Source organism: Emericellopsis cladophorae (assembly GCF_022114955.1).
Source record: "Emericellopsis cladophorae strain MUM 19.33 chromosome Unknown NODE_27_length_275652_cov_118_915141, whole genome shotgun sequence".
NCBI lineage: Eukaryota > Fungi > Ascomycota > Sordariomycetes > Hypocreales > Bionectriaceae > Emericellopsis > Emericellopsis cladophorae.
The window spans coordinates 16,945-41,037 of NW_026250952.1; the positions used below are offsets into that span (position 1 = coordinate 16,945).

General features: G+C 55.8%; 6 protein-coding genes across 6 annotated transcripts; 4 read left to right on the top strand and 2 right to left on the bottom strand.

The window, feature by feature from the left end:
- Window positions 1–1,571: 1,571 nt before the first annotated feature.
- Window positions 1,572–3,881, top strand: J7T54_007306 (uncharacterized protein; the record flags this gene model as incomplete). Its single annotated transcript, XM_051506993.1, has 1 exon — window positions 1,572–3,881. The coding sequence occupies one exon, from the start codon at window positions 1,572–1,574 to the stop codon at window positions 3,879–3,881; it is 2,310 nt and encodes a 769-aa protein (XP_051361683.1).
- A 321-nt stretch (window positions 3,882–4,202) lies between these two features.
- On the bottom strand, window positions 4,203–5,761 carry J7T54_007307 (L-fucose-proton symporter-like protein; the record flags this gene model as incomplete). Its single annotated transcript, XM_051506994.1, has 3 exons — window positions 4,203–4,975; window positions 5,036–5,260; window positions 5,320–5,761. The coding sequence occupies 3 exons, from the start codon at window positions 5,759–5,761 to the stop codon at window positions 4,203–4,205; spliced, it is 1,440 nt and encodes a 479-aa protein (XP_051361684.1).
- Window positions 5,762–8,169: 2,408 nt separating this feature from the next.
- Window positions 8,170–10,030, bottom strand: J7T54_007308 (Phosphate-repressible phosphate permease-like protein; the record flags this gene model as incomplete). The annotated part of the gene is made up of 2 exons (XM_051506995.1): window positions 8,170–8,363; window positions 8,422–10,030. 2 exons carry the CDS (start codon window positions 10,028–10,030, stop codon window positions 8,170–8,172), a joined length of 1,803 nt encoding a protein of 600 aa, XP_051361685.1.
- A 4,196-nt stretch (window positions 10,031–14,226) lies between these two features.
- J7T54_007309 (3-oxo-Delta-steroid 5-beta-reductase-like protein) lies at window positions 14,227–15,897 on the top strand (the record flags this gene model as incomplete). Its single annotated transcript, XM_051506996.1, has 3 exons — window positions 14,227–14,284; window positions 14,683–14,943; window positions 14,993–15,897. 3 exons carry the CDS (start codon window positions 14,227–14,229, stop codon window positions 15,895–15,897), a joined length of 1,224 nt encoding a protein of 407 aa, XP_051361686.1.
- Window positions 15,898–17,632: 1,735 nt separating this feature from the next.
- Window positions 17,633–19,418, top strand: J7T54_007310 (Cytochrome P450 1A1-like protein 1; the record flags this gene model as incomplete). The annotated part of the gene is made up of 2 exons (XM_051506997.1): window positions 17,633–18,670; window positions 18,729–19,418. The coding sequence occupies 2 exons, from the start codon at window positions 17,633–17,635 to the stop codon at window positions 19,416–19,418; spliced, it is 1,728 nt and encodes a 575-aa protein (XP_051361687.1).
- Window positions 19,419–20,980: 1,562 nt separating this feature from the next.
- On the top strand, window positions 20,981–23,752 carry J7T54_007311 (uncharacterized protein; the record flags this gene model as incomplete). The annotated part of the gene is made up of 1 exon (XM_051506998.1): window positions 20,981–23,752. One exon carries the CDS (start codon window positions 20,981–20,983, stop codon window positions 23,750–23,752), a length of 2,772 nt encoding a protein of 923 aa, XP_051361688.1.
- Between the last annotated feature and the right edge of the window lie 341 nt (window positions 23,753–24,093).

A 24,093-nucleotide genomic window follows, 5' to 3' on the forward strand; every position in this document is an offset into this window, starting at 1 on the left:
AGCCAACGGCAGCGAGCAGCAACGAACAACCGCGGGACATGAGGTGAAATTCAGGTCCAATCAAGGGCTGGTCATGGCGAACAGCTGTCTCTGAATCTGCTTGAGCAGGCTGTCCACGGATGGGGTTGAAATCTCACCAACCACGAGCCCCAGCACAACGGCAGTCTGCCAACTTGACCACATTGTTCCAGTTCGTAAACAATGCAAATCGGAGATCACGGATACTGCTCGCATTCTTGGCTAAGCAACGCCGTCTGTTGTGCAAGGTAGAGGACCAGACGTCAGGCCTCGTCAGGCACTGGGGCATCACCATTTTGACACCATGAAATTAATCAAGGTCTCCTATATAATGGACCATGGGCCCCCAAGTTGCCCACCTGGGTAGTAACGCGTCAGCCTTCTCAAGTCTTTCCAGAGCCACCGGTCGCTAAAACGAACGACTGCGAATCGTCATATATTTAAAAGATGCCCCTTCCGGACCCCCGGGGCAGCTTTTGCGGATCTACGACGCCGATATGACCCGGGTCATTCGAATTGCCACCTTGAGGGGGACGGTGCCACGTATTCATCGGCGTGCGCAAACCGCCTCAACGGACACTATTACGATCCCAAAACTCGGTTCGGATCAAGCGCGGGAAAATTCTGCTACCTGCTACTGCACACTGGTCCCTGTGGCCAGCTGTCGGAAGCTTCGGGGACGGGCAACTGGCCAGAGTCCCGCCTGCGTGTAGCTCCCTCACGACATCACGCGTTCGTATGCGAGAGCACTGAGTGCCAACATCACGACATTCCTTCTGATTCATCCGATGAAAAATTGAGGAGTCGCTGCTTATGTCACGTGTCGTCCTCTGTTGGCTGTTGGGAATTTCATGCCCTAACCGCCGCTGACATGGAACGACGCACGAGACTCGGCGCGAACCTTGATTGGGAGGCCACACAAGCTTTCCCACGCCAGGAACATCGCATTCTGTCAGGAACGGTTGTTCCGCGTACCTGACGACGGCAGATCTATCTGCAGACATTGCCGCGCCCCCCTTTCATCAGCACATCGGGCTACAACGACATGCGAGGGGAGCTTCCACTCCAACATGTCGTCCAAGGGCAGCTTTTGACGCAGTTTGAGAAGGACATGCATGGAACGGCCACATAACGCTACCAACTATACTCCAAGCGAACTGTTCACTTTACACTTGTCTCCTGTACTTCCGAAGTCTTCCGCTTCGGCTCTCTTCCATACTACACACCAACAGGGTGTGCACATGTCACGGGGACTACCATACTCAACCGATCATACCTCGAGGAAACTCACTCGAGGGTCAAAGCCAAGGCGGCCTTCTTAGCTGGTGGCAAGCTGAGAGCTACCGTGAACACCCTTGTGGTCAACAAAACCGACAAGGCCGCGGTATCAAACGTGGCAAGTGTCTATATAAGAGTTAAAATTCCCCTTGGTCCAGAGCCTTGTTCCCTCTGTATCAAGCTAATCTCAAGTGGTCTCACTTGACTTTATAATCGGCCATTCGTTTCGCCTAGAAAGAATAATCACAATCGCTTGATACCAAATTACCGCCACAATGCGCGCCGGTATCGTTTCAGCCTTTCTGGCTGCCAGCGGTGCGGCTGCCACGTTCGACAGGCTGCCTGAGCACCTCAGGGAGCACGTCAACAAGCACGCCCAGGTCCAGGCCCAGGAGCAGGATGGCAAGAAGGTCGAGGAGCAAGACCCCAAGCCCCAGAACCACAAGATCTGGTTCCCCGACGCGCCGGAAAACCATGGCGGTCATTGGGACCTCTGCCGCAATCCCAACCATTGCGACCCCAAGGACCCCAGGGACTCTCTGGGTGGCGTCAGCTTCAAGGAGACCGAGGAGGACCTCGTCTTTGACTTTGCTCGCAAGAACACCAGCGAGGAGGTCCGCTTCGAGGAGGTTGAAATCTTTATGAGCGGCAACACGCGTAACTTTGACAACAGCCACCGCTTCGGTACCCACCGCAACCAGTGTGGTCCCCAGGACGACAGCTTCCGTTGTCGCTTCCCCTTTGAGGAGGTTGTCGAGGGCGGCCGCCAGGGTCTGTGCCCCAACAGCCAGAACGAGAGCTTTATCTTCTACGTCAAGATCAGGTCCGTCGTCAAGGTCAAGGAGGAGCGCATTGAGCTCTTCAATAAGGCCATCCGCCCCAAGCAGACGCAGATTGGTAACAGCCGCCACCATGGCCGCGCCGCCATCACCAAGGGCACCAAGGGCACCAAGGGGACCGGTCCCAACGACCACGGCTTCGCCCTGGACGACCACTTCAAGATCGGCTACCAGTGCTGCGAGACCAAGTGTGACCGTTACGAGAAGGAGGCCGACTTCCACGCCGACTACAAGCACGGCGAGGACAGCAATGGCCTGGACATTGACGAGCAGAAGGCCAAGCTCGGCGCCCTGAAGGAGGGCAAGCACCACCACCACGACCACGCCGCCCGCGATGTCGAGGAGGCTGAGCACTGCTTCGACAACGACAAGGACGAGACCTGCTGCTGCAAGACCTGCAAGCCCGACGAGCCCAAGTGCGAGCCCAAGTGCGTGTGCAAGCCTGTCGTCAAGCAGGAGTGCAAGCCCGTGGTCAAGCAGGAGTGCGAGATCAAGTGCGTGCCCAAGTGCGAGCAGGAATGCAAACACAAGTGCGAGTGCAAGGAAAACGACCACGAGTGCAAGCACAAGTGCGATGACAGCTGCAAGCACGAGTGCGGTCACGAGTGCAAGCATGAGTGCGGCCATGAGTGCAAACACTCGTGCAAGCACAGCCACAAGTGCAAGCACGGCTGCAAGCACAAGCACGGCCACAAGTGTAAGCACGCCCACCAGCACGGTCACCAGCACAAGCACGGCCACAAGCGCGCCGCTGGCGCCGAGGCCGGTGTCGAGGCCGGTGCCAAGGCCGGCGCCGAGGCCGGCACCGAGGCCAGCCCGGAGAAGCCCGAGGACTACAACTTCTCTGTCGACGACCACTTCAACGTCGGCTACCAGTGCTGCGAGTCCAAGTGCGAGTGCTATGAGAAGGAGGCCGACTTCCACGCCGACTACAAGCACAACGAGGACAGCAATGGCCTGGACATTGACGAGCAGAAGGCCAAGCTCGCCGAGCTCAAGGAGAAGCACGCCAAGAATGGCGAGAAGAAGGGGACCGGCGAGAAGAAGGAGAAGGACCTCGCCCCCCGCGGCGGCGAGGAGGAGGAGGAGGCCAAGCACTGCAGCCTCTGCCCTACCGGCAAGTGCTGGCGCAAGCCCCAGACGCCTCACCAGAAGCGCTCGTACAACCGCCCCGAGGATTTCCAGTGTGAGGGCGCCTTTGTCAAGGCTTTTGGCCGTGGCCGCAACACTCACCGTTTCAACGAGCTGAGCCAAAGCAACCCCGATGCCTGCAACGTCGAGGACGGTGTATACCACCGCCACTCGCGCTCCGACCTCGAGGTCGCCGTCAAGGGCCCCATCACCTACAACGATCACGAGTTTGGCTTCTTCTCCATCGCCCTCGAGAAGAAGCACGAGCACACCTATCTAGCCGTCAAGGTCAAGGTCGAGGACGTTGACTTCTTCGTCGCCGAGATTGCCGTCTTTGTCGACTGCGACGGTGGTGTCGACAACTACAAGAACGCCGACGCCAAGCACCCCTCGGTCTGCAAGCCCGACTCGTACCCCCACCGTCACGTCGATGAGAAGGGCATCGACCAGTTCAAGTTTGAGATTGAGGACCGCTTCCGGTGCCACGGCGACTACTTCATCGCCATCTACGTCAAGGTCTGCGTCAAGGACGGTGACAACTGCCACTACCGCAAGCCCGCCCCTGAGACCAAGGAGCACCAGCGCAAGAACCCCTTCGCCAACATCAACTACTAGGCGACGACGCCGCCGCCCTGCGGCCGCCGCTGCCGGGTCCCGTCCGGTTGGAACGATAGCTGGACAAGCGTGGTCACCATGAGGGACACTTGCTCTCCTCTTTGATGGGACAGGTCTGTCTCTGGTGTGCCGGACGGACTTTTTTGGCATGAAGCCCCCGTTTTTTGGACGAGGAGGATGTATTTCACAAAAAAATAAAATAAAAATAATCTCGTAGACAGACACACGTAATGAGTCCAGATAATATACATTCTTCTCTGAACATACACATTACTCTCCTTCCCCCGACCATACCCTCTCCGTCCTTTACCCTTCGGGAGTTCAGACCTTACTCTGGGTCGGACCGGGGGCAGAGACAGCAGCATCCTCCTCCACGGTATGCCCTGGCTTCTCCTCGTCGAGGACCTTGCCGGCCACGTCGGTATTCTCGCCCCTGAGACCAATGTCGGCGTCGGCGAGCGAGTCGATCGCCTTCTTATACGAAGGCACCGTGTTGCACGCGAGGGCGTATGTCAAGGCGGCGGTCAGGAAGACCAGTGGCACAACCATGCCAATGCCGTTACCGTGCCTGTCGTTGGCGACACCCGTCAGCGGCGGCACGCAGGCACCACCCACGACACCCGCGATGATATACCCGCTGCCGCGCTTGGTGTGGCGGCCGAGACCACGCATGCCGAGGGCGACAATGGTCGGGAAGCAGATGGACTCGAAGAACAGGACCACGAACAACATGACGACGGGCGCGTTGCTGATCTGCCCGGTACCAGGGAGCGCGACGGCCGGAATCAAGAAGATGATGCAGCAGGCCATGAAGACGAGGAACACCTGGCGTGGGCGAAAGTACTTCATGACAATGACACCGACGAAGCGGCCGACGGTGAAGGCAGCTTGTGCACCTGAGAAGAGCTGGGCGCCCGCCGAGTCGTCGGTGTCCGGGCGAGTGTTGACGGCGTAGTTGATGAAGAAGCTGGCAATGGCGACCTGGGCGCCCGTATAGCAGAATTGCGCAAAGGCGGCGTGGAAGAGGCGGTACTGCTTCCGGAAGGGGAGGTCGTCAGCGGCCGCGTGCGTCTCCTGCACCTGGTAGGCCATGTCTACACAGAAAAGAGTCAGCCTGACCAGTTCGCATCAGTCGCGCAAGAAGGATAGCATACCAGCGTCGGTGATTTCGGGGATGTTAGAGAACAAGAAGAGCACGGCCAGGATCAGGACGAAGACGGCAATGGCGAGGTACACCCATTGCACGTTGGCGAGCGCCGTCTCGTCGTCGAACGCGAAGAAGACATAGGATCCGAGCGCGGGCGCAATGACCGTGCCGATGCCGTTGAAAGCTTGGGACAGGTTGATACGCATCTCGGAATACTTGGGAGGACCGCAGACTGTGGGTTTGTTAGACGTGGGCTGCGGCGCATGGACTCCCTGCTATGTTTGCACTCACTGGTGATAAAGGGGTTGGCGGCCGTCTCGAGCGAGCCGAGACCGTTGCCGATGATGAAGATGGACATGCAGAAGCCGGCAAAGCTCTTGGCTTTGATACAAGGGATCGAGATGATGGCGCCCAGGGCGTATAAGCAGAGGCCCCAGATGAAGGTGGCGCGGTACCCATAGTGCCGGAGGATCCACGCCGCGTGGCCGATGGAGGCGATAGGGTAGGCGCCAAAGTAGGCAGCCTGCAGACCAGCGGAGCGCGCCTGGTCCACGTCGAGGACGTTCTGGAAGTGCTTGTTCAGGGTGTCGAGCAGGCCGTAGCTGAAGCCCCAGAGGAAGAACAGCACCGTCACGAGACAGATGGGCCAGATGGACTCGCGCAGGGTGAGCTCGGCCGCCTTGGTGGTCTGGTTCCTGGGCGCCTTGAGGCTGCGTATCTTGAAGAAGCCCATGATGGCGTTGATGGGCGGCTATCACCTCTCGCTGTGGAAGCTGGGCTGGGCGCAAAGTGCAGTGGTGTTCGAGTTGGACCACCCTATGTCCGTGGTGGGTTGCGGAATAGTCTCTCGGTCCCAACAGGATTCTGAAGCGGGCATGACCGAGTCTTTATAAAGGCGAGGGCAACATGACTGTGACAACGAAGCATTGGAAGTGGAGCCGGGTGGTAGGAAGAGGGTCGGATGCATCGCCATGAGTGGCCGCGTCCATTCAAGGTTCCAAACCACCCTTGACACCTGGTGCGACGAAGCAAAGTAGCCGTCTGCCGAATGCAGAACCTTGGGCGGTGCGGGGACTTGGAGGATGGCTGGCACCTCCAAAGGCTCCAACGCGGAGGCTATTGGTGCGAAACGACAAATCCCCACGGGGTCAGCTGTTAGAGCGATCCATCATTGGCCGTCGGGTGGAGAATGATAAGCCAGCCGGGGGAGGGATCGCTGTTCCCGAAGCAATGATAGGCCGAGTGGTGATGATTCTGTATCCGTACGCAACGACCCCTCCTCCGCTCGGCCAAGGATAAAGGAGCCGTCGGGTCAATTCGTCCCAGGCCAAAAGCCGACGTTGAGGCTGAGGCGATGGCTGGCACTAATCGTTTGTGAGTGAGGACTCAGGAGTCTTGGACGTGAGAGCTTCCGAGCTTCTAGTACGAGACCCATGAGGGCAACCCGAAATGGAATCGCAGGCTCAACTGGCGAGGGTAGCACTCGGAGGTGCTTCTGAAATTCGCCGATGTGTCGGTTGACCCCTGATCTAGGCACGCGCGCGGGCCTTCCAATTTTCTGTCGCGCCGACACTTGCACAACACATGACCATTTATTACTGGACCGGGATGATCTGATCGGCGGCGACCTAGATTCTGGTGTGATCACATCTGACGCTAGAAGGTTTCGTCGAATTTCGAATGCCTATCGTCCACGGTCGCATGGTGGCTGGTTGTTGCACGGTGGTTCCAGACGCAAGTACCTGTATTCGAAGGCTATTGCACCACGAAAGACTTCCTGGCTTCTGGTGTCTCGTCGCTGCTCCCCACGGTTCTTTGATAGCGACGGGGGCTGGGCTATGGCATCGAATTGCAGCTGGTGGTGGATGCGGGGGCCTAATTACCCCAGACTTTGGCCTGCGGCTGGACTCCATACTGTCTGGGGATAGCGCGCTCCAGTCTTGGCAGTGGGTGATGTATTGTCGATGACGGGTTTTGATTTCGCAGAGTGATCTTTGCTGGCGCTGGTTTCGAAGCTTGAGTGGTGACTGGAAAGATTCGAGTCGGAGCCACTGAACGATTTCAGTCGTCACATGCTGAAGTGTGCGGCCTGTCCAACGCACCTGCCCCTTTTTCCAATTAATTCGGATGGCGGACAACGGACAACTGCCGCAAATCGTTCCTCCCTCCACCATTGCTCTCTAAAGACTCGCCCTCAGACAAATAGCAATAATTAACAGACGTCTTTACGTTTACTTGTGAGCTTCTACACTTTTGATATCCGTCAAATTGTGTATCTCACCATGCAGGGACAACAAGCTTTGCTGCCGGAGTCCTCGCGTTGCTCTGCAACTCTACGGATCGCCATCCCGAGCGTGGTCCCAAATACCCGACGGTTGCTACCCAGGGCCCCAAGACTCAAAAGCCGGCTGAGAGGCTGCTTGGCCAAGTCCAACAATTTCTGCCAGCGCCTCCGGTCTATTGTTGGCAAAATAGATGCTGCTCCGGTGGGCGGAGACTTGCACGGTTACCCTCAAAGGTGAAATCCAGCACCGCTGGCGCCACAAGATTGGTAGTCGCAGGCTACCCTGCACCTCCGAGTCTGCGAGTGGCCACTACTGCTCCATTTTGTTCGAAGAAAGACTGTGTATCATGAGACTTTGGAAGACACTAAGTCATCTGTTTGATTGATTTTTCTCACGCTTCTACGCTAGGTAGCGGCGGGGGCACCTTGAACTTGCCCGCTTCGAGTCCAGCCACATACGTCAATTGTCTAGCTCCGCACAGTGGTCTCTTGACCACCAACTGACAGCCCTACAAGCAACAAGATCTGAACTTGACCGTTCCAACTTCAGACATTTACGTGTCCGACTTTCTCATTCAAATGAGCCCATTAAATAGGGGAGACTACGAAGAACGGGCACGCGCTTTGGGGAATTGTCTGCGACCCAACCTACCAACAATGTCACAAAGCCAACGCTCGCCGAGATCATGAAACCAGCCGAAAGAACACAAGTGGGAGAAACATTTTCAAAATTATGGGGTATAACTGTTAAGCAAAAATTACTCCACTGGCTCTCCTGTACGCCATGCTGACGCTGCTCCCCACGACAAACTGTATATACAAGTTTCAACCCATCGCCTTGCCGAGCGATCCCGAGTCTAGGACCAGTTGGGCGCGTAGGTGATGGCGCCCATGAGGCAGCCAGAGATGGTGGCCGCGACGGGCACGGTGATGATCCAACCGGTGTAGATCCAGGCGACCATGCGCCAGTTGATAGCGCGCCAGTCTCCGTTGCAGAGACCGACACCGACAATGGCACCAGTGATGCACTGGGTGGTGGAGACGGGGAGTTCTAGAAGCGGTCAGCGAGATGAGCACGAATGACAAGATTTAAAAGGTGTGAAACGTACCGAGACGGGTGGCGACGACGACGGCAATGACGGAGCCGAGCTCCATGGAGAAACCGCGCGAGGGGGACATGAGGGTGATCTTGTTGCCAAGGTTGCTCATGATGCGGTAACCATAGGTCCAGGCACCAATCGCAATGCCGATACCGCCAAACGCCAGGATCCAGACGGGCACGGCGGATTTGGCGCCCGTGATCTCACCGGTGTTCCAGACCTGGAAGATGGTGGCGTAGGGGCCGATGGCATTGGCGACATCGTTGGCACCGTGGACAAAGGAAGCCGAGGCGGCGGTGAGGACCTGCAGGAACGTGTAGAGGTACTCGGTCTTGTTGTCAAAGTGGTCACCACGGGCGTGGATCTCGGCGAGGTCACCCGTCAGGGCACCCTTCTTGGCCTGCTGCTCGTGGATATCAATGTCGACACCGCGGAACACCACCCACTTGAACCACCAGAACAGGACGCCGGGCTTGAGGATGGAACCGGCGGGCCTGGGGCCGATGATGCCGTTCTTGCGAATGTGGCTGCCGTACATGTTCATCTCGGGGACGTCGTCGTTGGCCTCGGTGGCGGGGGCGCGAGCATGGGCGGGCGCGTCGTTGTTGAGGCTCGTGTCGCTGGTGGCGTGGTCGACAACCGTCTTCTTCTCGTGCTGGGCCTCGACGTCATGCTCGGTGTTGACCACGGCGGCCTGGCGAGCGCGCTCGGCCTCGAGCTCCTCGCGGTCGAGGTGGCCCTCGTAGAAGTCGCGGACAACGCCCCTGTAGTCGGCGGGAGCGGGAGGGATCTCACCACGGCGGAGCAGCATGGGACCCTTGACAAACTCGTACCACTTGATCTGCCAGTCCTCCTTGATGACGACGCGGTAGAAGTAAGGGATAAGGAAGAAGCCGACGGTCATACCGAAAGCAGCACCGGCGGCGACGATGACACCGGGGATCTGGGCACCGGTCAGCTGCACCTCGTAGTCACCGCCCTTCCAAAGCAGCAACATGGTGATGAGGGAGCCGGCGAGCCAGAAGTACAGGGGGATGGTGATGAGACCCTTCATGGTGGGGTTGCTGCGCAGCATGATGCCGTACTTTGTGATGGAGAAGATGATGGCGCCGGCAGTACCCGCCAGGACGGGGGCGATGATCCAGGCGAGGAAGACCTGGATGACACCGGCCTTGATGTCGACCGAGCCGTCGTCTTCGTAGCCAACCCAGACGATGCCAGAGGGACCAAGGGCACCAAAGCCCATGCCGAGGACACCGCCGAGGATGGAGTGGGTGGTGGACACGGGCATGCCGATGCGCGTGGCCATGGTGAGGTAGAGGGACGAGGCGATGACGGCGCAGACCATGCCGAGCATGAGGAGCGCGGGCGCCTGCTCAAAGGCGCCAATGTCGACGACCTTGGTGCGGATGGTGTCGGCGACGCGGCCACCAACACCGACGGCACCGACAAACTCGAGGACGGCGGCGCCGCACATGGCCTGGATGTAGGTCAGGGACCGCGAAGAGACGGACGAGGCCCACGAATTGGCGACATCGTTGGCACCAATGTTCCAGGCGTCAAGGAAGGCGAAGATGGTGCCAATGGCGAAGAGGTAGTCGTACTTGTGGAGAGCCATTGCGAAGGGGCTGTCGAGAGCAGTTGCTGCTTCTCCTTTGCTAAAGACGACGAAGACGGGGTGTCTTCGTGATGGAGCGGAAAGCGACCACGGAAGCGAACCGAGGCTTTTGAGTTCCGGCCTGTCGAAGGTTGAGGAGGTGGTTGGTAGGACAAGGACAAGGAGGCAGGAGGAGGAAGAGAGAGGCAGAGGGATAGGAATATATATCAAAGGCGGCTGTAGGCAAAGTGCCTACACTAGCAAGCGGGAACACCGAGAGGTGGTGCATCTGAGCAGAGCCAGGGATTATCTTGGTGGGTGTGGGCACGGCGGCGTCGCTAGTGGGTCAGGGTTTGTGGATGCAGTATTCGGATCCAGTCGCCTGCGCCAGGAAAGAAACTCTCACCATCGCAAGTGTGGTCGCTGGAGCCCTCGCCTCGATCTTGTCTGGCTGGCGAAGCCCACGTGGTTCCACTAATATTGCCAGGAGTGAAAGCTCTGAGTCGCCTCTCTGTCTCGTCGGTTTGCTCGCCCACAAGGACTGGCTCTAGGTAGACCCTGTTCTCAGAGTGGTTTCCTGATCGGTACGAAGCATGACATTTTGTCGAGCTCGGAGCTTGGCTGCAAGTCTCCGACTTGGCCGCCCAGGGCTGCTGCGCTAGAGACGTGCGTGGGGGGAGGGTGCGTCCAACAGAGGAGAGGCTTCACACCCCAGCTGCGTTTGTTCCTTTCGCGGTCCTCTGTTACGCATGCCGCTGGGCAATGTTACTCGTTAGCTACTGATTAATGAGATTTGCGGTTGAGGTTTGTGCTGTTGTAGTTGCCTATTGTAGATGACTTCCGAGCTCACTGCTTTGGCTTTCGTGTAGATAGCACGAGACATCACCAGGAAACTCGCCGTCCCCATTGAAGCGTCACTGCCACCCCTGACACCAAGGAGCGCAATTCGATTCGATCCAGGTTGAGGTTTGCATCAAAGTACGTACATGTATTAGTGAGTATTAGCTCATGGGACAGTTCCATTAGGGCGCGACCCTGTCACGTCCCCGCCGTGGATGGTGTCCTTGGCGGATGGGCTGTTGCAATAGTCCCTGCAGGCTGCGTGGCGGTTAGCATCAGCTCTTAAAAAAAAACCAAAAAAAAAAACCGAGATGGGCTGAACATGGCTATCCGGCACGTTGGCGCAGAAGCAAAGCTGCTGCTGCCCTCGTGCGTGACGATAGTTGGCCAGACAGATTGTGAGCCAAGAGTCTGTTCATGATGGCATGCTTGAAAACAACTCTAAACTCCAGGTCCACGACTCCAGAATTCTTGGGGCCAACCTGGCGTTGGAAATCCACAGAGACCGCAGGCAGGGTGGGATGGCATGGACTGGGAGGAGGGGCGGAGGGGGGAAAAGGGCCGCTAGTGGGAGTAGATCTGGATGCAGCAGATCTGTCTGCGCGTATGGACCAATGAGAAGGCGGGATGCCTGCACGTGCGGCAGTTGCTGGACCTGCAGCCCCTCGAAAAGCTTGGCTTCTAGAAGCCTGCCGTCAGCGCTACAAGCTTAGCAGCGAAGCTTGTAAATAAGCACGGAGCTTGTTAGCAGTGCAGCCCACCCACAACCAATCACGTCCGCCTGTCAAAGCACGTTCCCCGTGAACGTTGCTGAGAGGCTGACGTCCCCCACGTCGATGCCAATGACTTCCATCTTTGTCGATTCGAGGCTCGAGTCGCCATCGCTTGCTCTGCAGCTCGTCCGCTCCTGCCGTGCGTACACTTTTCCCAGGCCCGTAATGAATCACGCGACGCTCCAAGTCGGGCTTTTGCCTCAGTTTTGTAGAGCGTCCGGAGGAATAGTGGGCTGCCTTACGGCTCCAGCGAAGCATCACAAACAATGAGTACGCAGCATATGCCTGGCCATTGCGCCTCATCAGTGGCAAGCTCATGTAGAAATCGCAAGCAGCTTTCGTGTGTGATCAACCCATCACTGGCACTCAGTGACGGCTTCGATATGTGGGGTCTCTGCCCAACAAGCAGGGGTGAGTCCTTAGGTGTAGTTGTCTCACGCGTTGCGCCCTACCCTACAGCAACTGTGACAAACATGATCACACACGGCTGGCGACACTCAAATCTAGTCTGGGCAACTCGATATCACAGAACGGTCATGTTTGCATATCTTTATCGTCGATTTGAAGTACCACTGGCTGTAGCCCGCCGGAGTATTCCGGATCTCTTGAGATACGTGACTATTGTCTTCAGAGTACACAGCGCGCACGTGCATTCTTACAAGTAGCGGAAAATGCGGCGGATTTTCATCATCCACAACCCCTCAGGCGTTCCAAATTCGACTCACCTGTAAGGTACGTAGACTACGCCTTGGAAACTCTTCACATACGTATATGACTCGTGAACCGAGAATATCCACGAGCCGCGCATTCTAATTTCTGAAGTAGCGGGTTCGCCCGACTTCGGCACCATGCAAGGTTCAATTTTGTCCATGTGAAAGGTTGAAACCACTGAAATCGTCCGTGGGCGAGCAGGCGTGCCGCGAGGCACCGAGCCTGTGTGGTCCGGGGACAAGCACACGTGGGGGAGTCGTGGCCACTGAGTCGATGAACTCTATGGACATGTCCACAGCCAGTTTGCATTGCTATCAGTCTGCCTTGCCCGCCTCCGCAGAAACTTTTGCTCAGACGTTGTGGACGAAACTGTAAAATGGCCCTTGGTGATTTGAGTTTGCCATCTTTTGGGCAGTCGGATCGTAGGAGTGGTCAGATGTACTAGTCTAGATTCAATCTCACCGTTGCTATGAAGCATAGTGAGTAAAAGTACCCGTCCTTTAAACGGACTCGGAGCCTCTCTATCACATTTAACTTGGAGGCGCCGTTGATATCGGCACGGCAAGCGGCGCCGCCCAGCCCCGCGAGAAGGTTATGGACAGAATGTCAGCTTTGGAACAGCCTCACGATTAAAGTTGGCTTGCGTATTGAGCGCATGCGGCCAGCGACATTGGGCATAATTCTGCAGAAACACCCTGTCCGGAGGGACCCGACCTTATTTCGACGTCGCCACGACGCCACCTCGTACGGCGATCTGTTCCTGCGTATCGAAGATGCAGTCCCCGTCTCGCCTCTGCCCAGCTCCGAGCTGCATCATGTTCGGGAGGTTCCTAGTGTCCTTCATGCAGTCCTGCCTGGCATTGTTATCCCTTCCAGCGTTCATGCTCGTACGTGAGCATTGTACATGTGGGTGATGCCGCCTTCACCAACGTTCCCTGGCATACAGCGTGGACTGATCAGCAAGTCACTTTCTGGTTGACACGCTGGCAGATTCGGGGTTTTCCTGAACAACTCTGCAACTCACGGGCTTCATCTCGTTTACCGTTTCCGTGGGCCAAGTTGTCCCAACTAGGCAATATCACCAACGCCCAGACGCATGCAAGAAAGCCTAGTTCAGTCTGGGCAAACACAAGCATTGAGCGTCTCCGTACTGTTCTTTCACACGCCAGACGTGACCGTAACGTGCAGATTCGGCATTCAGCTTGCCGATATCCCAGTCACGCCTCGCATGAGCTGCTTCTTGGAGGGGAGCACGTGGGCGGCCGAGTGGCCAAGACGCCTGGTCCTCCAGGCCATCGAATTCTTCTCGAATCGTTCTCGAAGTTCTGCACAAACATGACCACATGAACTGACCAATGCGGGAATCATCCCACGCACGACGGAGACAAGGGTCCAACTGGGTTCACTCACATGTCTCGCGTTGCCCGAGACAGGCAGCAGAGCCTCCTGGTTGGTGATTCTGAACGGTCATGATCCTGGCATGGGAGAGCCGGGCATGTCCGTGTGTGCCTTAGCCTCACCTGTCCAAACTTGGAGCTACCTTTTTGTGACAAATCACTGCATGTCGGTCTGGCTGATTTGTGATTATCCTGGCTCAGTTGTCTGTATCTCCAATGGTTGGTGGTTAGATCGTATGAGTGGCGTTTATGACCCCTGTTGCGCGCTTCGATTCTTCTTCTTCTTCTTGCAATAGCGTGACGCCTGATTTTCTTGAGCTTGTGGCTCGTGTCTATCTGCTGGCTACTGACTGGTTTGATTGCTATCAAGTTTGCTGTGAACGCAAGACATCGTGGGGACTGGTGAGATCTCGGTATCCTGTCGTCGTGCTTTTGCTATGCAGCGTCAGGGGTTGAAGTTCTTTTGGTGTCCTCTGACCAAAAACGCTACCAGAATATGGCAAAGATCGACAATTTGATCGCGTGTGAGGTCAACCAGGAGCGACAAGCTCCAAGTTCGTGTCAAGCTAGGCGCTACCTAAGCTGTTCATTGAGATGGACACATCCGTCGCAAGCACCCCAAGCTGAGCATTGATTTGACGCAACCATGGCAGCGTATCGCTCCCGTCAAGCTGTTCGAAAAGTATCTGCCACTTCAGGCATGATCGCCGTGGACTGGAGTCACTGGACTCAGGTTGCGCGACGAGTGTCTCCGTATCGGAAAACCTCACCCAGACTCCACGCGGGGCAACAACCTACCATGTACGTTCAAGCGAGGAGACAAGCAACATGAATTAACCGCGGACGCACCTAAATTTGATGCATGCAACGAGTAGCAAAGATTCAGGAAATGCCATTTTTCTTCACACATCCTCCGTCCATTGACTACAGCTAATCGACATGGCCAACACAGCACTTGTCTTCGGCGCCTCCGGCGTTTCTGGATGGGCGTTCGTCAATGAGATACTCAACGACTACCCTCAGAAGAGCGTGTGGTCGGGCGTACACGCTCTGACGAACCGTCCACTCGATCCCCAAGCAGCTCTGTGGCCCAAGGATGAGAGGCTCACCGTGACTTCGGGCATCAATTTGCTCGAGGGATCCCAGCAGAATGTCGAGCACAAACTCGCTGCGATTCCCGGCATAAAAAATGTCACACATGTAGTCTACCTTGGTGAGACACCCCATCTGTGCATGGAAGAAATGGAGCTGACGAAAGCCAGCCTTCAAAGCTAGCACCGACACCGCCGTCGAAGTGAAGGATAACATCGAAATGTTCAAGCGCGCCATCACAGCCGTCGACAGACTTTGCCCCTCGCTGGCTTTTGTGGTCAACCAAACCGGCTCCAAGACTTACGGTTGCCATCTTCTTCATGATCGTCCAGAGTACCTGAAGCCACCTTTCAAGGAGGACGGCCCCCGACTGGGACCCCCAGGCTCCGAGACCATTTTCTACACTACACAGCTAGAGTGGCTGACCGGGTTTGCCAAAGAGAAGACATGGTCCTGGGCCGAGACAAGGCCCGATATCATCATCGGGTTCGTGCCGAACCAGAACTTCTATTCACTGGGAATGGCGCTGGGCTTCTTCCTCGCTCTGTACAGAGAGAAGCACGGCGCGGGCGCGGAGTGCCCCTTTCCCGGCACAGATGCGTCTTGGAAAGCAAAGTGCCAAGATTCCTCGTCGGACATGATTGCACGTCAGACGATTCACATTATGCTCTCACCCAAGACAACCAAGGGACAGGCCTTTAACGTCGCCGATGAGCGGAAGGCGAGTACATGGGAGGACAAGTGGCCCGTACTATGCAGCTTGTTCTCCCTCAATGGGGTCAAGACGCCACATGACAACCCGATTGAGGTGCGTAAGTTTATCAAGGAGAACTACGCAACGTGGGAGGCGATGGAGGAAAAATATGGGCTAGTCAAGGGCCAAGCGGACAATAGCCGTGTCATCCCCGGCTTTGAGTATTTTCTGCTCACAATGTTTGATTTGGATCGGCAGTTTGATATGAGCAGGGTGTATGATGAGTTGGGCTTTGATGAGGAGAGGAGTGTCAAGGAAACGTGGGAGCGGGTCTTTGCGAGGATGGCTAAAGCGAAGTTGATTCCAACGACTTCCAAGTGAAATTGGCTTATCGGAAAGCAGAAGGGAAGTTCATGATGTCCAGTTGACTCGGCCTGTGGGACAATGCGTCAGAGTGTCGCGTGAGGGGTGTTTTCGGAATCATTTGGGCTGTCGGATGTCGATTTCGGTGCTACAGCCGACACGTGAACATCACATGATGTTGTCCAATTGATTTGGGATTTTGCTTGCGATCAATCGAAGCAGTAACATTTGATGTACAAGCTCGGTCTGGACAGTGAAGCATCCCCAGACCAAGGAAGACGCAAGTGTGTGACCCAGTGTTCGCTTTACCCGTTGGCTAAACCGGTACGATCACAGAGTCATTGGTCGAAGCATTGCCACCCTTTCATCTGCTTCATAGAACCATAAGAGTTAGCCTACAGCTCCTACACAATGTAGTCTTGTCTACCAATGCTCCATTAAAACCAACAGCTCACCAGTCCACATTGACCCCCAACCAAAAGCTTTAGGCTTATACGTCTCAAAAGAACAGCAGCCAACTTTCCACGCCATGGAGCCACCTGAGAAGCCAACCGAAACGTATCCCACGGAGCCAGTAGCAGCGGCTGGCCCTTCGGAGCAAGGACATCCCAAGGGTATTATGGGTCGCGTGAAGAATCTTCAAAGTCGCATCGCGGGGAGAATCAGCCGGCCAAAACCGGGAAGCCATGCAGAGTCAAAAAAGTGACAGTCTGCAGAGCTCTGTGCTCAATGGAATGGTCGTGTGGCATTGAAGAGAGCTGGAACATGGCCGCATGGAGTACGACGGCGGTCTATTGAGCAGGGGCAGACTTTGAACTTGACGCCATCTTATGCCTACTACCAATTAACAAGTGCCGAGAGTCGCGATCATGCTTGAGAACAGAATAGCCTTCTTCACTAGTTCATTTCAGAGCCGCATCGACCTCGCCCTTGAGTTCTCGCCGCAGACAAACCTGCAATCAGTACGTGTGAGGTAATGTCTGTACACAGTCCATTGACCGCCCATGTCCACCCAGTAGACAAAAGAATCCAACAAAGCATTGATCATCATCTGCGGAACTTGTTTCGAAATTGTTGATTTACAAGAGCAAGCGCAAACATTGGATGTACACACCAGACCGCTTCGTTGTTCGCAACCGGCCGAGCCGTTCCCGACGGGTGCCTGCTGCTCCAGGATGCGTTGGCAGAACACGCCGAAAATTCGGAGAAATGCGACATCATCCGTCTGCAAGTCGAGCTGTAATAACAGTCAGATATTTTAAACACTATCTCAAAGAGAAGCGCCGCCGCGCTCAGTTGAGAGGCGTAACTATCAACCACAATGAATCAATGACCCCATTTCTTTGTGTGTTCGTCCCCTTGTCCTATCTCTTCATGCTGTCTTGAGATGCAGAACAAGCTGGCATAATGTATTGCAGAAAGGTTTACAAGGTCGATCAAACATTCGCAAACGTTGTCATGTCGGTGAAGAGGCATTCGCCATGGTGCAGTGGCAGACACGTGCCCTCTGATGGTGCCTCAGCTTCAAGTGAATTTCATCTGACAATCATCCGTCCTGACCCATCTGTCACTCTCAAATGACTAGCAGCTCACTTGCTCAAAAACTTTTTCTCGGGACTGGAGTTCGGGAGTTGTACGATCAAAATTTTCAGGGCATCGCATCTGAACTTCTGCGGCCCCCTTTCTCTCGCGAGTCGCGACCACCATGCCGCATCTAAGCACCACCATGTCTACACCATCACACATCACCAACATGGTCCTCCCTGCCATTCGTATTGGCTTCATGGAGTCACCAGCTCATAAATTGGGTCCAGGCCTGGCTATCCTTCTCGTCTGCCTCGTCTGCCTCTTCCTGTGCATCCAGGCCTTCTTCCACTTCGGCCCCTGTCGGCCCCTACCTGGCATCCCTCGCAACAAATTGTCCTGGATGGGCTTCAAAGGCGACATAATCGAAGTATTCAAAGCGGGCAACACCATGGACTGGCTCCTTGAGCAAAGCCGCAAGCACGGTCCCATCTGCCAGCTGTTCCTTCGCCCACTCAAACAGCCCTTTGTACTCATCTCGGACTACACAGTGGCGCAAGCCATCATGCTCAAGAGAAAAGAGTGGGATCGCTCAGACTATTCTATCGAATTGCTGAGCGGGCAGGCGCCTATGCATCACATCAATCTCAAGACTGGTCCCGAGTGGAGGGCGCACAGGAAGCTGATCCAGGATCTCATGGGACAGTCCTTTCTGAATAACGTGGCGGCGCCAAATATTTACAGCAGCACATTGAACCTGGTTGAGCTGTGGACCATGAAAGAAAGAACTGCCAATGGACACGCCTTCAGTGCGACAGACGATGTCATTCACTCGACACTTGACGCTGCCTGGGCTTTCACATTTGGCGATGCGTTCCCAGTCAAGGCCATTCACCAAGGAACAATCTCGTGTGCTCCTGTTACATTCACGGAACACAAGGTCACATTCGGGAGTCCGTCACAGCTCCCGGCTGTTGAAGCGACACTCGGTGCATCGGACATTGTGGGTGAGTTGGCGGCGTCCCCTTGTCCGACCACGTCGTGGTACATAATGAGGGCCACATCGAAGAGGGTCAAGCGCCACCTTGCTATCAGGAGAGAATACGTACAAGAGCAGATCATGGCAGCCGTCGAGCGACTGCATGTGACAGACCCGGTGTTGGCAGAGGGCAAGGTCAAATTTACGTCCGCCACAGATTTCGTGGTTCGACGTGTCAAGGACTGCGCTGAAAGCGCTGGGGAAGTTCCAGATTACCTCTCAGAGACCGTGAGAGATGAAGTGCGTATTCCTCTCATACGGCAAAATTTCATGCTAACAAGGGCAGGTATTCGGACTCATCATTGGCGGCCATGATACGACAAGCACCACCAAGTCATGGGGCCTGAAGCATCTTGCCGACAACCAAATTGTCCAGGATCGACTACGCGCATCTCTCAGGGCTTCTTTTTCCCTTGCCACACAAGAGAGGCGCATGCCTACAGTGCAAGAAATCACTGGTACTTGTATACCGTATCTTGACGCGGTCTTGGAGGAAATCCTCCGCCTGGCTTGCTCGCTTGCCATTCTCGATCGGCAAGCCACCTGCGACACTGAGGTTCTGGGTCACCATATACCCAAAGGCACAATCGTCATGATGCTGAATCGCGGTCCTTCCTTCACGGAGCCAGCATTTGATGAGGCCCTGGCTGGTGGCTTGTCGGTTGCCGGGACGGGGTCATCGTGGGTTGTGCATACCCTTCACCACTTTATGCCTGAGCGTTGGCTGGAGACCAACGACCAAGGTAGATCGTTCTTCAACCCCAAGGCAGGTCCGACGCTGCCATTCGGCTCGGGTCCTCGAAGCTGCTACGGAAGAAAGCTGGGGTATCTGGATTTGAGAATCGTCTTTGTCTTGCTCGTCTGGCGATTTAAGCTGCACAAGTGCGCACCCGAGCTGTCGACGTATGACGCGGTCGAGACATTGACGTACAAGCCAGAGCGCTGCTACGTCAATTTAGAGTCCATCAAGGAGTGAAGTTGTCAGCTTGGGCTGACATGGAGGGGCTCTTGTAGTTGTGCGAACATGTACACAGTGTAGTGGACTTGTGTACTGATTAACATCTATGCAAAAAATTGACTAAATCACCGAGGCTGTATCCTTTCTTTGAGAAAGCCTTCAGCATCTCTCTGTTCCTTGAAGACGATATTGACGCCGCTGTGCTGAAGAAAGCGGTTCTTGTCTCTACTCATGGTACTACTCTCCACGGGTTTGAGCTCTTGGATTTAACCATCACCACCAATGTCGATCTTAACAGTCGAGAAGATGCTTTGCGTGTCTGGATACCTTTTGCGAGCATATCCCGCAGCCTGGTTTCCTCCCTTTTATTATCATTATTTTTTTCTTCCTTCTTTTTTTCCCCTTCCCCAAGGAACATCCGCTGGGGCTCTGCGGTTACTAATACGGATACAGGAGATACCACCGAATGCCACTTCAGTCTGGGACAATGACGGCTGAACTGCACTGCTTCGAGCGAAATTTTGCCATGGATCGACGGCAATATGTGTGTCTACCAACTGATCCAAACTCAGATACCGTTCTAGTCAGCAAAGCAGTCTGAGATCACTAGACCAAGCCGTGTCGACGTTGACCAGACGCGCCTAGGTTTGTGGTATCCAGACAAGGCTCATGGTTTTGTTTGTAATATGCAGTCGCAGCTCTTGTACGTCGTTCCAGCTAAAAGACCAGTGCGTGGCGCGGCTGGACACTGTCCCATTCATTAAGCGCACCGACATCATTTCGTGTCGCAACACTGTATGTAAATCAGGCCAACTTCTGTCCCAAGTGCGATGACTTCTGCCAACTTTCACCAGCGAAAGGTTGGTACATAGATATGTAATGTGACATTTGCCACTATCATGGTCGCGCCGGCAGGCAGCGCAAGATCTGACGATCGCGTTCAGTTGCTGACGAAGGGAGTCAGACGCCCGTGGAGACCTTTTACTTCTGGTTTGGTGAAAGACGCGGAAGTGAGATTCATGGTCGACCTGGGAGTGTGGCTTGGCCAGCTAGCTGCGCCATACTCGTGGCTTGAGTCGTTTTGGGGATTACGTCAGTCGCCAGGGGCGCCGCCACGGCAGGAGCAGCCCACCTTGGAGCTCAAGCTTGCTGCCAGGCCGTGAGCGGCAACCTTTGTCGATACGCGCAATGTCGCTGACGACGTTTCCCTGGCTTCCATCGTCAAGCTTGCCATCCCTCGATTTCTGAGGCTCCTGGCGTTATTATGCTGCCTGATCAAAAATACATTGCGGTCTTGAACAATTCAGTACTGCTGGTGGCATTCGCTCCTAGCTAAGTTTGGACTAAGCCTCCATTAGCTGCCTCGCCGGTAAGTTAAGAAGCTCTCCCGCCATAAAGCCTGGAATCCTGTCCAAGGCTAACAATGGCTTCGAGGCCTCGCATGGCAGCTGTTACTACCACTCGATCACCGCTTCTTCTTTGCAACCTTTCGTCCTGTTCACGCTGCGAGTAGCGCAGGCTCTCGGCCTTGTTACCTACATCCTCACCAGCTGCGGACCCCGCTATCCATCGCCGTCAGCATGGGCATTCATCGGAAGCCCGTTGGTGCACCAGACGCGAACTACGAGCCATACCAACCGAACCAGCAACTCCAGAGGCAGGAGTCCTGGGAGGTCTATTCGGACGAGGACGAAGAACCGGCAACGGGCGCCGACAAGCCGGCCGTTCCTACATACAAACCTTATAGACCACCTGGAGCATGGGATGATCACGCACCACAAGAGAGTGGGACGACCGCGTCAGCGACGGGCGAACCAGTTCCAAACAGTCTTCGACCTGGCGGCGGACGAGCGCAGACCAACCCGTTCCTGCGCGATTCTTCACCATCGGCTGCGAAGCCTGATATACCGACCGAGCCACTGGCGAGGCTGGACATCAACCACACCGGTGCGAGCACAAATCCATGGCAAGGGCAAGGGCCTGAGCGAACGCAAACCACGACCTCATCCAATTACGCAACACCGCCCACCACGGTCACGACTGAGCCGAATCCTTGGGCGCAGGAACCCGGCGGTAATATTGCATACTCTCCCGCCTCCGTCACGGTCCTTGACCAGGCAAGCAACCAACAAGAGCTGTTCAAATCGCCAGCGCCAGTCGACGATAGCCCGTGGGGACCTCCTTCTACGAGCGCACCGCAAGCGGCCGCGCAACCACCGCCTCTGCCACCTGTGCCTGGAAGTCTTCCACCACCACCTGTACTACTTCAACCCCCCGACCAGCCGTCACCACAACCATCACAGTCGAGCTATGGGGAGAACAACCCCTTCTTCGGCCAGCAGTCCAATGTCTCACATCTGTCGAGATCTCCGTCGCGGTCACCTGACGTAGTATCAGCCCCATCAGATGATGGCTCGGGATATGTTGACGTCGGTAAGGAAACGGCGCCTCAGGCCTCGCAGTTGCCTCCCGTCGGTCCGAATCCCGATAGAAGCGCGGGGGGCTCCGACGTTGTGGACGCCAACGACAAAGGCAAGGGCAAGGCAGCTGGTTCTCAGATCGATGAGTGGCGACTTGTGGACGAGGACGGGACATCTGCATTGGCACAAGGGAGCGGTTCTGTGGGCGAGCGACCGCCTCTGCCACTCAGGAAGTTGTCTGGTGAAGCCTCGGGACTGAACCACAGACCTACTGTTGATGCGAAAACGGAGACGTATCAGATCAAGAACATCAAGTGGCACGATGCTACGAACTCGCAGCAACCCCGCGTGTCGCCCATCCTGATTCAGAATGCCAACGGACCATGCCCCCTGGTGGCTTTGGTCAATGCACTTACCATGACCACCCCGCCCGATGCAAGCGACACGTCGTTGGTTGAAGTCCTGCGGTCGCGCGAGCAGATTAGCTTGAATTTACTACTCGACGCCGTGTTTGAAGAGCTCATGTCGCCTCGGCGGACGGACGCCGATGGCGCCCTGCCAGATGTAGGAGACCTTTATGCTTTCTTGATGGGCTTACACACGGGCATGAACGTGAACCCGCGATTCATACCGTCTCCGGCCATTCGGACGGCATTCGAGCAGACGTCACTGACACACTTGGACGCGGCCGACCGAGCGAACTTGATTCCAGGAACCTTTGAAAACACGCACGAGATGGGGCTGTACGCGACGTTCAAGATTCCGCTGATCCATGGGTGGCTGCCGAAGCCAGAAGACCCCGTGCACGATGCGATGGAGCGCCAGGCTCCTTCGTACGAAGACGCGCAGAATTTGCTGTTCCGGGAGGAGGAGCTCGAGCATAAGCTCTCATCCGAAGGACTTTCAGGGCAGGATCAGCAACTGTACCAGGATCTGATATCTATCAAGGGATTTCTAGAGGGTTCTGCGACGCAGATCACAGCCTGGGGCATCCAGGTCATTTCCAAAGCTATCCGTCCCGGCACGTTTGCGATTCTCTTCCGCAACGACCATTTCAGCACACTATACTGCCATCCACAGACAAAGGAGCTGGTGACCCTGGTGACCGACGAAGGGTTCCGGTCACACGAGGAAATTGTGTGGGAGAGTCTGGTTGACATCAGTGGCCGCCAAACGCAGTACCTGTCGGGTGACTTTGGAGTCGTAGGAGACGGCGCGTCATCGACATTTGGTGGCTTTTCGGAGGATCAAGGGGCTGGATGGACCACCGTGGAAGGTCGAAGGGGAGGCCGTGAGCAGCAGGGCGCGTCCAACGAGGCGCCCCTCTCGCCCATGGAGCAAGAAGATCGCGACCTTGCCCTTGCCCTACAGCTTCAAGAGGAAGAGGACCAACGCCACCAGCAGGAGCAGGACCGTCGAAGGCAAGAGCAGAACCTGTCGAACCAATACATCGAGCAACAAGGTCGACCGGCAGCCACGGCCAACCGAACACCAGGGCAAACACTCCAAGGCAGGCGATCTGTGAGTGCTCGGGGCAGCATCGCCCCAGCACGAACGAGCTCATCTCAGCCGGGTTTGACGGTGCCCTCTCCGAACACCCAAGCGCCACGACAACCACCTCGTCCGACAACGCAGACTGTACGGTCCCTGGTGCCTCCGCGCCGCTCTGGCCCCGACACGCATCGACCAGCGGCGGCTGGAACAGACGCACCGCCGCCCTATGAACTGGCAGCGCATGATGAACCTTTCAACCCACCGCCAGGGCACCCCGCCCACGCGACGAGCACCAACACGTCGACGCTGAGCAGTGATGCTACGCCGCCACCACAGCCGGCCAGACCAGTGAGGGCGAGTAATGCATTGGGGCCGGGGACGAGGCCGCAGGTGCCACATGGAGGGCGCGAGCGGGACCGGGATTGCGTGGTGATGTGACGCGCGTATGTTTTCTTGGCATGGAGTTGTCTGGTACTGGTATACCATGATTTCGATGAGCGATTATGCATGATGAGTACGTCTGTTTGAAAGTCTATACAAGAAGAAGCCTCAGTGAGCTTGAAATGGGATCTATATTTATGTGGGATACTCTGTGCCCTAGAAATTGAGCTGTGTCATTTTGTAGTGAGAACGGTCTGGCTCAACGTTACTGTTGGCACGTTAGCTTGTGCGTGCGGTCGTAGTTAAGCGTAACACGGCAGTGCTTACGAAATAGGATGCCATAATTAAATTTTCATCGTCATTCCGTATCAAAGGCCTCTATGCGTCAAAAAAACAGT